Here is a 15,576-nt window from a genome sequence, read left to right as displayed (position 1 = left end):
CTTTGCTGCCCAGCTGTGCAGACCTGCTTATGAAGCAGTGCGTACTCTTTGTGCACTCAGTGGCCCCATTCTGCTCTGTTCCACCCATGCAAGCCCGTTGGCCACAGTAGAGGCACAGGGCCATAATTTGGGCTGTCTGCACAGCTCATTGGTAGCCTTTCTCAGCCCTTTTCATGAAACAGCTCATGGCGAGGTTGTTTCCTAGAGCCCCCCTTCACTTTCACAAGCCTACACCAGCCCCATGGCAGTGATCACTGGCAGGGACAAGGCACATGGGGATATTTTATATGTGCACATATTGAACCTTCTTTGAATGTGACTGAGCAGCTGGGAGAAAGAGCCAGCCCCGTATGACCAGCCATCTCCCTACAGTCCCCCCAGCACGGCACCTGCCACAGCATGAGACCCTCTGCTTTAGGATGGAAGTGTTTGTTACCTACCACTATATATGGGTAGGTAGGTGTTTGTGTCCCTGCGCACAGGTCAATGCCAGATGATACAGACTTACCCAAAAGGTGGCATGTAATATACCACTGGAAAACTACTAACTCACTGTGATGCAAATATGGTTAACCCACATGGAACTTCACAGATATGCTGGAAATATGTGACTAAAATGTCAGGGGGCTTTGAGAAACAGGTTTTCTTTAGACAAAGGAAAAAGGCCAACCCAAGTGTGCCCAAATTCAGTGCGCTAGCCATTTGTGTTGGGCTGCAGGAAGAGAACATTTGCACTGTAAAAATCACCAGCAAGGGAGAAACCAGCCTGGAGTCTACACCAGACAGAATGGCATCCATATGCAGCAAGAGAAAGGCACTTTACCCATGTCCACGGGTTACTGGGCTATACAGAGAGGGGAAGCAAACTCCTCGGTTATCTGTCTCCTGAAGTACTAAAGTAACCAGAACTTTGATTGTGTCAGGGTGGATCCCAGTCAGTCTCGCTGGAGAAGTTGCTGTAAGTAGGGAACCCATCTTGAATGAGAACTAGAGGTGAGTGTTAGTCACAGAAGTGTGTTTTACTTTTGTTTGCTTGTAACCATTTTTATCTTTAGTCTTTCAACTTGGTATCACTTAACCCTCCACCCTTTTGTTAATAAACTTGTTTTCCTTTAACCATAAACCCACTCAGTGCTCTGTTTGAAGTGGAGGGTTTGTCAGCTCCTGTTAAGTTAGTAAGTGGCTATGTACGGTCTCTTTAAAGCAGCAGCAAATCTGATAAGATTTGGTGAACGCTACAGACAGAGGCTGAGCACTGCACATTGACGTCTCTGAGGAACTCAGTATCTGGGGTTCACTGATTGTTACTGGCTAGGCCAGGTTTGGCCGGGCAGAGTCCTGAAGAGTTTGCTGCCATGGCAGATAAGCTGGCATGCCAGGGAGCTGACAGGTAGCTTAGCAGCAGCAATGCTCTCACTTTCTGAGGCTGAGAGGGGTAACACAGGGGCTCACAGTTCTAGAAACTCCAGCAGCTTGCCGCAGTTTGATTCATCCACAAGAGCAGGTGCTTGGGTAGGTCTAACAAACAGTATGGAGCTCTCCTGCAAGAGCAGCTTCCCCCCCCCCACACTCCCATCCTGCCCAGTCAGCCCTACATGGCCAGGCTGTGGGGGTTTTCTAATAGGGCAGCTCAGTTGAGGTCTCTCTTGTCCCTAGGAAGGGATCCTGGGAAAGGCACCTAGATTGTTGTGAAGGCTTATAACAGGAGACCCTCGTCTCCCCTGGTTATACAATATCTGTGTCCTGCCCTGGAGTCTCAGCTTTACGTTTGCCCCACAAAAAACTCTTGTGACTGTCTCCACTGTGATTATCTAAATTTACTGCTGTGATTTCGTCTCACTCACTGAAGTGTCTAAACAGGGCCACCTCACTTTGCAACGTGGCTACTGAAGCTTTGGATTCGTTAAGGCATCGTGATTGCTCGTTCGCATAACAGCATTCTCCTCCCTCCCTCCGACATGAAACAGCCGGTGATGTGGCTCTGGAGTTCTAGCTGATTTTGAGTCGGGAAAAGAGGGCCCAGCAGACAGAACAAAGGTGATTTGAAAAGATGGCACATGAAACTGATGAGCAGTGGAGTCCTGCTCCGGGAGCTGCGGCCTTTGGTTTTAACATGACTGACTTCTGTGTCTTCAGCTCAAGTGAGGGGTCCCTCTAAGGTTGTTATAATGTTCAAAGATGAGATTACCAGAATGAGTGCTAAGTCAGATGTGGTAGCAGTTCCTTCATACAGAGACGTGGCCAGTAGTATATATATATATATATATATTATATTATATTTATATATATACACATTAACAAAGAAATTGCCAAAAAACAAAACAAAACCCAAACCCCAGTTATGTTACATATGAAGAGAAAGTATGACAGGTTTCACTGTAACCAGATTTTCACCACATCCCAAGTCAGATACAATGGATTTACTATGATAAAAACATCCAGCAGCCGCAGATGACAAATGAACTTCCCGCAGTGACTTGAACCGGTACCCTCCCATCCTGCCACCTGCTTCCGACAGACAGAAAGCATTTCTATGTTAATTCCAACCATGGACAGCAGAGGCTGGATGGGCTTAGATTGGCTGGAACTGTCGCAGCGTCATATGACACCAGGCGTTTTCACCAATGGGAGTGCTTGCTAATGGGTGGGAGGCAAAGGCCATGATGCAACAAGGGAGCTTTGAGGATCCATTTCCATCTGCAGGGGACAGCTCTCTAGTGCAGGAGCCTGATTTGCCTGAGTTCCGCAGTGCAGGAGCCAGGCTTTGCTCCTGGACTTAGCACAGGACAGCGACTGCCCACACTGATAGACATGGCTGGGTTTTGCTTTTGACAACCAGCAGAGAGGAACGCAGGCGACAAACCCTAGGCCTGTCAGCTAATTGTGCTGGCCTCCCCTTTTCCACTTGCCCAGACAAGCTCTCTGCAGTGCCCTCCTGCCCGTCACTGGTATAGTTCTTCGGAACCCTAATGTAATTAGTGCAATTTCATCAGGTGTAACGTCACATGAATGGCTCGTGTGCTCCGAGTTAAAGGATGCAGCACAGTCTCCAACAACGATCCCATCTAAACAGCGACAGGGCCAGCTGGGAAGCTTGGCCCCTGTTTTGCAAATGTTAAAATCCATCTACAGTGTGCAGGCATCTGTTTGAGGCAGCTTCTGTCACAAGCAGCCCCCCAACCCCCCATTGGGAACACTCTGGGTCAGCACACAGGGGGCAGCATTACATGCCTTTGAAAAACATCAACCTGAAAAAGGCAATTTGTCTGCTTAAAATGATTCTGGGCTTAGCTGCCAAGCAAGGCAGGAATGGGGATGTGAATCCCCACACCCTGCCATCGGCAGCTTGGGCCAGCAGGAGCAAATAGAAACCTTCCCTTGGCTCTGAACTGGTGCATCACACACTGCAATTTATGGGCAAACAGCACTGGGCCTTCTGTGGCAGGGAAAGCTGCCTAGACCAGAGACCGGGAACAAAAACACCTTTCTGATTCCCAACCTAGCTCAAGGTGGCATATAATTTTTCCTTATTACCCCCCACCCCAGACACCCTTTCATTAGGCAGGCAGTCACCATAAATGTTGAATACTGAAAGGGAAGAAAAGACAGGTTCACTTTTATACACCCTGTGCCTGCAAGAAAGTATCAATCTTCTGCTGATCCCGATGGCAATTCAGTGTCAATGAAAAGTATCCCTCAGCACAGCGCATTCAAGGCTCTGCAGCACATCATAAAAGGTTACCGTTCCAGCTGATCAGCCAGCCACAGATCTCATCTGACATAGCTTCAGGGGACACATGCACACCCTGCCCTGACTCACCCCAAAGAACAATGGCATTCGGCAGACTGCCATGAGCTGGGGAGGCTGCTTAATGAGCTTCAGAGGGGCCTATACCAGGCAAGAAAGCTGCCAGAGAGAACCAGGGCACCTCGGATAGCTGAGGGCCGGCAGGCGGGAAGGAGGCATTAAATGAACCCAGACGAGTCACAAGGGACAATACTGGGAGGTTTGCAGAGGGGCAGGGTTTGGTCCACAGGCTGCCTGGCTCCAAACCAGCATCCTCAAAGCCTAGCAACAGGACTCTACAGCAGCCAACGGTTCAGTGCAAACGTCACACTACACTCCATCTCAGTCAAACCAGCCTCTCTCTCTGCCCTCCACCCCTGAAACTAGGCAGGAACCTCCCTCCGGCCAGGTGAGCCGTGCTCTGCCCACTCCATCCTAACGCTAAGCAGTCCATGCACTAAGACTACCTCCAGATCAGTCAATCTACCTGCTCCCTGGAGGCTGGGCTATGAGATAGATTTCTGATCAGCAAGGTCCAGAGATCTCTTCCTGTTTGAAACAAGGAAAAGTTAAGCAGAGTTTTAAGCTACATAAGGGCTGTGGGGTAACTTCTCCTGTCCTGGATCACATGGCCCCATGCAAGAAAACCAAGGAGAGACTAACAGAAGGGACATTCCAAAGAACACATCGAACCTGGCCCTTGGTCAGGCACTAGCCAATATTGCCAGCCTGGTGCTTGGCTGGGCAAAAGAGCCAACCCTTGTTCCAGAGGAGAGACTTTCCAGGGTTCAGAGGTTTTGTTAGCGCCACTTCTAAAAGCTGGTTGGACGCTGGGTCCCCAGCAGAACAGCACCAGCTGTGTGTGAAAGAACCAGACTTTAAAAGCCAGTAGACTGATATTCAAGCAGCCATGGCACCAGCCACAGCATGGAATGAGAGTCAGCAGCAGGACCGGCTCTGGTGTGGAAGGCTGCAAACCCAGGCTAGACCTGCCCACAGCTGCAGAAGCAGCTGGAACCAAAACATCGTAACAGGTTTCAGAGTAACAGCCGTGTTAGTCTGTATTCGCAAAAAGAAAAGGAGTACTTGTGGCACCTTAGAGACTTATGGCACCTTAGAAACATCGTAAGTCGCATTTGCTGGTGACAGCATTCCCTTTGCACCTATGGAAGTCAAGACACTGCCTATCTGTAGTGGGGTGGCTATCCTGCTCCTAAAATAGAAGGGGTTACAAGCAGCCCTGGAGAGGGCTGTGGCTGGGGATGGCTGATTGGGGAAGCAGCTGCAGCTGGGCCACACCGCATCAGGCCCCAGCTGGCCTGTATAAAAAGTCTGTGAGCCAGAGGCCCGAGGAGTAGCTCTCCAGGCTGGGAGAGAGCAGGGCCTGGCTGCCTGCCTGACAGGGTACTGAGGGTGGTGCAGTGCTGGGGAAGGAACAGGCTGAGCGGGGGAAAGAGCTAATTCCCCAGTGACTAGCAGCAGACACTACAGGGGTGAGTCCGAACCTTTACACTATCCCTCTCCCAAATCAGATCAAAGGCACCACAAGGCAGCTTTCAGTGTGCTTTGGGCACTGTTTCCCCATGACCTGCAGTTCCTCTGACATATGCAGGACTGTCCTCCCCTACCTAGCTCCTGTTGTCTTTCACACCTATCTATGCAACACGCTCCCCCAGCATCAGGAAGGGAAGAACTGAGGTTTGGCAGAACTTGCCCTTGCTCGGTCCCGGCGTAAGTGATGATGCAAGGTGCCTGCCAGGGAGGGTCAGACCAGCTGGGATTCATGGGGAACAAAAACCTTGGGCAAGTCTCTGCATGACAGGGGGCAGAGTTACCCAAACACAAAGGCCTGGGGGCTGGATTCTGATCTCCTCCCCATGGGTTAACTTCAGAGTGAAAGGAATGGCTCTGCACTGACTCCAGAGGTGACCCCAAGAACCAGCCAGCATGGGACAGAGAACGAGCCAGATGGACTTGGCCAGGCCAGGCTACTGCACTTGCTATCAGCGCTCGTATTTGGTCTTCCGGATTTACTCACTTGTAGCCCCCAGTCAACCCTCACACCAACACAACATACAGAGGAGAAAGTGCATTCTGAGCAGGGCTGTGTGCAGAGGCATAAATAATGGATACAGTCCTTGTACAGTACAGTAGTCATACGGCCCACTGGCTCTCTCCTGCTTCCCTGGAGATGCTGCTGTCTGGCCAGCTTCCACTCTCCTTGCCTGGCGGCAGCACCACCTGATACTGGGCCCTTTCCCCACTCCCAACACACACTACTTCCAGGGGGATGGCCTACATTAAACCAGTGCAGCTTTTGGCCAGCCACATCTCTACCGTGGAGCATGACCTAGCCCAGCAACAAGAAGCAGCATTGCATGGTGGGGCCTGTGCTCTCCACAGGCCCCAGGTGGGCACTGGAGGGGACAGATACCTCAGCTTGCTCCATTTCACACAGATCAGGTATCACCCTGAGCTGAGCTTGCCTGGGGCCTCCCTGACGTATAATGACAAAGGGCCTCCCAAAGGAGGCAGTTATAATGGAAGAAAAGAGAGCACTGGTGGGAAGCCGGCTTTCAGGTCTGAGCATCCCCCCGAGCGGGCGGACACGCGTGTGCCTGTCAGCTCAACACACCAGCCACACCCAGCAGGCGAAGCAGCTGGACGGCTCCTCTCAGAGTGGTTTCCGCTTTCACAACCTGCCTACAGTTTGAATGGCTCTGGATGGTTGGCTGCAGCCACCTCTCTGGGTGATATTGAAAGCCGTGTTGCTTATGTGACGGATCCTTCCTGAGATGCGGCCGATTGCAGTCCCCTGTCTGAACGGGGATGGTCAATGGAGCCGGCTGGCGCTGCTCCCCTACCAGGCTACACCCTGTTCCGCCCAGGATCCCCTCCCTCACCCACACTCCTAGGGGGCCCTGAAACAAGCACTGCCCACCCCCGCTCCGCTCGCCTCCAAACAAGCCGTGTGACAGTCCAGCTGGAGGAACGCCATCCCGCTACAAAGGAGTTTCAAAAGCCGCATTCCCATACACACGGAGCTCAGCCACAGAGTTTATTTCAATCGCTTTTAAAGTTTTGTTTTTCCCTTAAATATGAGCTTCCTGTGGGAGAGGCTCACTCGCTGAGCATTATTTCTCTGGCGGCAGGGCCTGCTTTCCAATCCAGCTCTTCAGAAGCCCCCATGAACATCCCCAGGAGCCACTGTGGAGCACGACGGGCTGGCTGCTGCTTAGTGGCAGGCTTTCATCCCTGATACGTACGGGGACTCCTGCGGTCGGCAGTTACACTCCTGCTGCTCTGGGTAATCGATGAAGTCTGGAGCCGGCAGGCCAGACAGGATCATCAAAGATTTGTTCCAGAGGGTGAACGTTGGACACACAGGCAGGATGAAGGCAATGCTGAACGTGTGGAGGTGGAGAGAACTGGCCGGGTCGTAGAAGGACAGGGCGTTGTTGTCATAATCCAGAAGAATGCCCAGACGCTTCATCTGTGGGTGAACGTCCACCAGCATCTCCTTGTTGTTGTGTCTCACCACAAAGTTGCTGCTGCAGCGGGAGAAGACCCAGGATGAGGAGTTCTTGCCAATCCACTCATTCTTTGGGGCTGATTTATAGGCGATGCCGATGGCATACCTAGGAGAGAGACAGACGTTACTGACCTAGACCCTCCAGAATGCACAAACCATATCCCCGAGGGCTCATCCAGCCATGAATTTAAAATTTGCCCTAAAATGTACACAGTTACTCCAATTCCCTTGAAATTTGGTGCATCTCGTGGGCACATGGGCTTTGGTCAGTGACGCAAATTTGGGTTCAGTTGACCAAGGGGTTCTCAAGACGCAGCCCCTGAAAAAACTCCCAGCTTTTCTTAAAGTTGAGAGATTCAGGCAATCTTTTTTTTTTTTGGCTCACAGATAGAGATCAAACCAAGGCTCAGCTCATCGCACCAGGATCTGCAATGCTCAAAGACAGAGTGCATGGCACCCGATGGCCATTTGGGGGAAATCAAATTACAGTGTCATTTCAAAAAGATTTTGCTTCTCTACTTAAAATTTTCACAAGCCTTAAGTGCCCATTCTAGCTTCTACTGGATTACACTGAGCACGTGCAGAGAGAGAGGCTGTGTGCGATGGGAGTGGGGGAGCCCTACCCCTCCGCATGAATCGTTAAGATACACATCCCCCTGTGTGGGGTGAAGGGGATTGGGGGTGGGGTAGGGACATGGCTGGGGAAGCCTGGCTGAAGCAGGGGCAGAAGTCCCAGCTCTGTGTGTGTGTGTGGGCGAGGGGAGGGGGGGCAGCTTAGGCTACATAACCAGGTAGCGTGAGGCCCTCCAGTAATAGTCTGTGACAGATATGTGTGCACAGCAGCACAGAACAGGAGACAGCAAAGAGCAACTTCAGACATGTCACTGGTTTCTGCAGGACCAGCTCATGGCTTAGTGGGACGGGAAGGGGAGGGGGAGGAGAGGGGTGAGCAGTGGGTGGAGAAGGAGACACACCAGCCTGTTCTCACCTGCTGATTGGTCAGTCACTGTAACAAGCCTACCATAAAGCTGTCAAGGTTTGGGACATAGAGCACAGATGGGATTTCTCTAGGGCCCTGTTAGCAGCTACACATTGCAAACCTTTCAAAGCCAGACCATTCCAGTATAACAAACCATACAGGAGGGGAGGAAGCACTGAAAAATAACAGGCAACCGTGTATCCAGGTGGAGGGACCACTGGACTGGAACTATTGCTAGCTCTGCCACTGGCTGGGTGACCTTGAGCAAGTTGCCACTCTGTGCCTCAGTTTCCCTTCAGTAAAATGGGGATAATGCTGTAAAGTTCTCTGAGATCTACTGATGAAAAGCACTATATCAGAGCTAGGGCTTTTGATTATTACCTTGGGACAGTAGCATATCAACTGCACAACGAGGTGAGAATACAACGGCTTAAATGACCAGTAGCTCCTACCAACAAACATGTCTCTGTTTAAACAACTAGGAAACTAAATGGCAAAAACCCTTCGCTAATGCAGAGTTCAGGCTGCCGGGTGATACCTTGCACTGGGCTCAGCAAAACTCAAACCTCTGAAAACCAGGAAATACAGAGATAAGGTACACGCCCACACAGCCTTAACTCTGCCCTCTTTGAGTGGTGCCCCAACACGACCATGACACACTCACTCCCACTCTGCCTTGTCACAGTAATGGCCAGGCACTACCTGTACCTACCCTGTGCTCAAACACTGCTCCCCACACAGACCATCACACCTGTCAAATGTAACAACCACTTTGTACCCTTCTACAGCCACGCCTGCACACAGGCTACCCCTAAACCTGGACTTTCCCCATCCCATCATTCAATCCAGCCTGGTCTCGTATCCCACCCCAGTAGCCTGCTCCTGACACAACCTGCACAGTCCTGTACAGACATGCTGCAGACTGGTCCCTCGCAGTCCATGGTCCCCTTTCCTTTCATCACACACATGGGGAGGGGAGTGGTTAGGAGACACTCTCCTCACATCACAATCACAACTCTCCCAAGCGGCTCCAATGTACTTCTTCCCCATTCACTGCAGCTATACATAACAGACAGGTCTCAAAATGTAATTGTAACGGGGGAATAATCATTGAATGGGTTTGTTTCCAGTGGGGGGCTCGGGTCTTGGCCTTGCGCTAGTTAACATTTTTATCAATGAACGGGAAGAAAACATAAAATCCTCACTAATAAAATTTGCAGATGACACAAAATTTTGCAAGGGAGGGGAGATAAAGAATGAAGAGGACAGGTTACTGATACAGAGCAATCTGGATTGCTTGGTAAACTGGGTGAAAGCAAACAGTGTGTTGTAATATGGCTAAATGTAAATGTATTGTCTAGGAACAAAGAATGTTCCTACAGCATGGGGAAGTGCTATCCTGGGAAGCAGGGATTCTGAAAAAGATTTTTTTGGGGGGGAGGAGAGGAGGTGTTGGATAATCAGCTGAACATGAGTGTTCAGTGTGATGCTGTAGCCAAAAGAGCGAATGAGATCCTGGGATGCATAAACAGGGGAATCTCGAGTAGGAGCAGAGGGGTTATTTTACCTCTGGATTTGGCACTGGTGCGACCGACCGCTGCTGGAATCCTGTGTCCAGTTCTGGGCCCCACAATTTCAGATACAGGTTGAAAAATTGGAGAGTGTTTGGAGAAGAGTCATGAGAATGAGTAAAAGATTAGAAAACCTGCTTTATAGTGACAGACTTAAGGAGCTCAATCTATTTAGCTTAACAAAGAGAAGGTTAAGGGATGACTTGATAAGGCTCTAAGTATCTACATTGGGAACAAATATTTAATAATGGGCTCTTCAATACAGCCGAGGAAGGTCTAACAGTGGCTGGAAGTTGAAGCTAGACAAATTCAGACTAGAAATAAGGTGCAAATTTTTAACGGTGAGAGTCCTCTTTGTGTCTTAGATGGGTGGCCTCTGGGCATGATCACAACACTAATAATGCAGGAGAACTGAATGCACTCTTCAGAATAAACATAAGAATGGTCATAGCAGGTCAGATCAATGGGCCATCTAGCTCAATAGCTTGTATTCCAATAGTGGCTAATGCCAAGTGCTTCAGAGGGACTGAACAGAACAGGGCAAACATTGAGTGATCCATCCCCTGTCATCCACTCTGAGCTTCTCGCAATCAGAGGCTAGGGACACCCAGAGCATGGGGTTGCATCCCTTACCATCTCGGCTAATAGCTCGGCTAACCTCTGTGAACTTATCTAGTTCTTTTTTGAACCTTTTGAACCATCCCCTTGCAAGGAGTTCCACAAATTGACTATGTATTGTGTGAAGAAATACTTCCTTTTGTTTGTTTTAAACCTGCTGCCTATTAATTTCATTGGGTGATGCCTAGTTCTTGTGTTATGTGAAGGAGTAAATAACACTGCCTTCTTCACTTTCTCCACACCAGTTACGATTTTATAGACCTCTATCACATTCAATCTTAGTCGCCTCTTTTCCAAACTGAGCAGTTCCAGTCTCTTTAATCTCTCCTCATATGGACAATGCTAATCATTTTTGTTGCCTTTCCTTCTGTCTTTTCCAATTCCAATATATCTTTTTTGAGATGGGGTGACCAGAACTGCACACAGTATTCAAGGTGTGGGCATAGCATGGATTTATATAGAAGAATTATGATATTTTCTGTCTTCTCATCTATCCCTTTCCTAGTGGTTCCTAACATTCTGTTCGCTTTTTTGACTGCTGCTGCACTTTGAGTGGACGTTTTCAGAGAACTATCCACAAGGACTCCGAGGTCTCTTTCTTGAGTGGGAACAGCTAATTTAGACCCCATTATTTTCTATGTATAGTTGCGATTATGTTTTCCAATGTGCATTACTTTGCATTTCCCAACACTGAATTTCAGCTGCCATTTCGTTGCTCAGTCACCCAGTTTTCTGAGATCCCTTTGTAGCTCTTCACAGTCTGCTTTGTACTTAACTATCTTGACTAATTTTGTATCATCTACAAATTTTGCCTCTCTGTTCACCCAATTTTCCAGAGCATTTATAAATAAGTTGAACAGCAAAGGTCCCAGTATAGATCTTTGGGGAACCCCGCTAGTTACATTTCTCTATTATGAAAACTGACCGTTTAGTCCTACCCTTTGTTTCCTATCTTTAACCAGTTACTGATCCATGAGAGGACCTTCCCTCTTATCCCCTGGAGATTTCACAGTGGTTTCAGCAAAGAAACTGTTACGTTTTCAGTGTGCAGCTATCCAGCTGCTTCATAACATGCTATCAGTTTCCTCCTACACGGATCCTCATGACACGTAGAATGCTGCAGCCTTACATGTGACAGCGTAAAAGCGGCATAAAAACAGCTTTACTCCATAGAAAATGAACCTGCCAAAGTGCTGCTAAGAAAAGCATTGTTCCTTCCCTGCCAGGCAGAAAGAGGGCTAGAAGTGACACAGCCAGGCTCTTTCAGCAGGAGCCTTCCATTTTAGGCCCATTGTGACAGCCAAGGCAAAACAGCTTTAAAAATGGGATCAGCTTGATGATGGCTCTGTGATGGCTCACAGCTAACTCGCACCATGCCTGGTGATGAACAGAAGCAGAGCCTTCCCAGCAATCTGGCTGCCAGGGCTTTCTCAGAGTTTAGCAAACCACAATTCTTCATAGCCAAATCTGAGCACAGCAGGGGCTCCCTGATGAAACGGTGTTGTTTTAACACCTGGGAAGCTTTGAGGATGACCTCATCACAGAGGCACATGTGGTAGCAGCTAGTGGCCCATGTGCTACACTCAGATCACATGTGGGATTAACTCATTCAACAACTCACTCATCAGTGGGACAACCTGGAAATGGGTGTTCGGGGGGCAGTCGAAGGGACTTGAAAGGAGGCCTTGGCAGCGGAAGGGACATGCTGGGGTTCATGAGAGGGCTGAGAAAGGCATTTGAGGGCATCAGGGTTCTTGGAAGGTTTTTCAGCTTGTGAGGGGCCCGAGAACCTCCAGAAGAGCATGTGGATGCATTAGGAATCAGCCAAGGCAGAAGGGAACATGCCGGCTCCCAGTAACAGGAACATGGGGGGTTTGTAACAGTTTAGAGACCACTGGTGCATCAAACATGGTGTCCTGCCTCAGGCAGTGGCCAATGATGGGTGCTTCAGGGACACAAAACAAACCAGCCCCAAACCCTAGAGCATCTGCCCCTCAGTGCAGTCCTGTGTACGAGTGAACTGCCTTCGGGGCCCTGTGGTGACCAGTGGATGTGAGAACTGATGGACTGGCCTACTGAGCATAAATACTATTGGCCACACAATTACCCAGCCTCTGACAGAGTGTTTTATTGCTTCACTGGTTCTAGGAAGTCTGTGGGAAAGTGTGAATATTTCCTCTAAACCCCACTTAATAGCAACGTAAGTGACAGGGACATTACAGGGGAGCAGCAGCAGGCCCTATACTGAGGATGCCTAACACTTCCATCAAAGAAGTTCTTCTGATCGATATGAAGAGATCTGTGGCCCTTGGGGTTTGCTGGAGGCAGGGGGTTACTCCTGGGGTGAAGGAGGAGGAGTCTTTTGCTGGTTTCACAACTGCTTGTTCAAATTTTCACAAGTTATGAGCTTTTGCCATTTCCTGAGCTGGGGTGGGCAAACTTTTCGGCCTGAGGGCCACCTCGGGGAATAGAAATTGTATGACAGGGCATGAATGCTCACAAAATTGGGGTTGGGGTGTGTGTGTGGGGGGGGAGGGGGCTGAGAATGAGGAGTTTGGGGTGTAGGAGGGTGCTCTGGGCTGGGACTGAGGGGTTTGAAGGGCAGGAGGGGGATCAGGGCTGGGGCAAGGGGGTGGTGAGAGGCTCAGGGGGTGCAGGCTCCGAGCAGCGCTTACCTCAAGCAGCTCCTGGAAACAGTGGCATGTCCCTTCTCCAGCTCCTACATGGAGGCGGGGCCAGGCGGCTCCGTACGCTGCCCCATCTGCAGGCACCGCCCCTGCATCTCCCATTGGAGAGCCTAGGAGCCGGAGCGGGGCCATGCCGCGGTTTCCAGGAGCTGTGTGGTGCAGCCCCCGACCCTGTGCCCACGGCTGGAGCGCTGGAGTAGTGCCGAGTTGCGTGGTGCGGCCCCGATCCTGTGCCCTGGCCGGAGTGGGGCCAAAGCAGCTGGTGGTGCCCCTGACCCAGTCCCCTGGCTTGAGTTCTGGAGTGGGGCTGAGCCGCATGGTCCTGTCTCCGACCCAGTGCCCCAGCTGTAGCGGGGCCAAGCTGCATGGTATGGCTCGTGGGCTGGATCCGGACCGCGCGCCGTAGTTTGCCCACCTCGGTCTTGGGTGGTTTTGCACAGTACAGCTTATTCTTGATTTGCAGCCGAACCCTGAACATTCCATTAGCCACGCACATCCACCAGCCCGGAACCTCGCTTCAGTATGTTAAACAGAACTGCTCTGAATAGGATGGACGACAATGGGTCTGGATCCTCCTCCTGCATCGGTTGCTTTTCCCACATCAAGGTACCCCCTCTCCCACCTAAGGGAAGGTGCACTGTGTGGGGAACCAGGTGATTGTCAATTAAGACTCACATCTTCTATTGATTGGTGTTAAAAATTCTGTGCCGATCACAGTCCTTATTTCTGAGCAAGGCCTCCTACCTACCTGAGAAGTGACACAAGCTGGGAATAGAACTCACAGCTCTAATATGACAAACACACATGCACCCACCTCTGAGGTGTGCAGGAGGTCTGTTATATATTTTAAAATCATATGTACACATCTCTAGCTTGTGATAATTAATTTCTAAAAAACAGCTTCTGCTAATCATGTAGTAATGACAGCACCAGAAAGAAATGAATTCTCCAGAAGTAAAGTGTTACCTTGCTTTTAATGTTGCAGAAACTGGGATGCACAATATTTGGGGCATATGCCTTTTCACAGTGGCAATGATCTTACACAATATGCAACGTTCCTGTTCTGGTTCAACTGACTGATATTCTCAAGTCTGAGGGCTCTGTCTTGCTGTCTGAGCCCTCTACCATCTGCCAGCAGACTCACGCAGTAGCAGATTGTAGAACTCTAAGCATCCTGGGGGCTAAAACTTACGACATTCTATCCCAAAGGCACAGGCTAGCCTGCTTACTCTCCCAGGAAATCTCTAGCTATCACTGGGGTTAATATCTTTTCCCAGGTTTTCAGCCATTAGAGAGGAAATGCTGGATTCTAGGAAAGTTATACAAACCCCCCCAAGCTAGGCCATGATTGGACTTTATGTGAAACAGCCCAAACCCCTGACACTTGCATTACCACTGCTCGTGTGCTGCCTGGCACACAGTGATACACGGGGAAGGCACTATCGAATGCTTTAACGCTCCACCACACACTGGCAAGCTTCCCCAGCTCATGGCACATGCCCTATACAGGCACTCGCAGTACATTAGCTTGGGAACTTTCTGATGTAAGTGGGTTTCTTTTTGGGCAAAATTACAGCTCATTTTAGGAATCAAAATGGGTGTTTATCAATGTTTAACCACAGGTCCCCCTTCACTGATATGTATGTTGCTAGCCTTCTGAATCTGTGTGGGCCTGGTGCTGAGTGTGAGTGGGCATCAAGGGATCTTTTGGCTCACAGGCCCCTTCTGAAAACAGGCCATGGTCCACGGTCCATTTGGAGGGTCTATTTTTGTAAGCACCTCCATTGATTAAACACTCAGTTTGTGAGCACCTGCAGAATAGCTGGGTTATAAGGAATAACCAGCATGGATTTGTCAAAAACAAATCCTACCAAACCAACCTAATTTCCTTCTTTGACAGGGTTACTGGCCTAGTGGATGGGGGGAACCAGTAGATGTGATACATCTTGATTTTACTAATGCTTTGGATACAGTCCCACATGGCACACTCATAAACAAACTAGGGAAATGTTGTCTAGATAAAATTACTATGAAGTTGGAGCACAATTTAGTGGAGAGTATGCTTATACAAATTGCAGATGACACTAAGCTGTGAGGGGCAGCAAGCACTTTGGAAGACAGGATTAGAATTCAAAACGACCTTGACAAATTGGACAATTGGTCTGAAATCAACAAAATGAAATTCAATAATGATAAGTGATACACTCAGGAAGGAAAAATCAAATGCACAACTATTAAACAGGGAACACTGGCTAGGTGGCAGTACTGCTGAAAAGGATCTGGGGGTTATAGTGGATCACAAATATGAATCTGAGTCAACAATGAGATGAAGTTGTGAAAAAAGGCCAATATTATTCTATGGGGTATTAACAGGAGTGTCATATGTAAGAAACGGGAGGTAT

General features: G+C 49.4%; 1 protein-coding gene across 5 annotated transcripts in view; it reads right to left on the bottom strand.

The window, feature by feature from the left end:
• Window positions 1–6,844: 6,844 nt before the first annotated feature.
• MID2 (midline 2) overlaps window positions 6,845–15,576 on the bottom strand; it is a 339,116-nt gene continuing 330,384 nt past the window's right edge. For all 5 annotated transcript variants that reach the window (XM_073360610.1, XM_073360614.1, XM_073360612.1 and 2 more), the window contains one exon: window positions 6,845–7,425. In XM_073360610.1, the coding sequence (XP_073216711.1) occupies window positions 7,023–7,425 (403 nt within the window). In that variant the 3' untranslated portion in view covers window positions 6,845–7,022. The remainder of the gene's footprint in view (window positions 7,426–15,576) is intronic.

The sequence above is a fragment of the Lepidochelys kempii genome, chromosome 9, assembly GCF_965140285.1.
Source record: "Lepidochelys kempii isolate rLepKem1 chromosome 9, rLepKem1.hap1, whole genome shotgun sequence".
NCBI lineage: Eukaryota > Metazoa > Chordata > Testudines > Cheloniidae > Lepidochelys > Lepidochelys kempii.
This window is presented reverse-complemented; position numbering and strand designations above follow the sequence as displayed.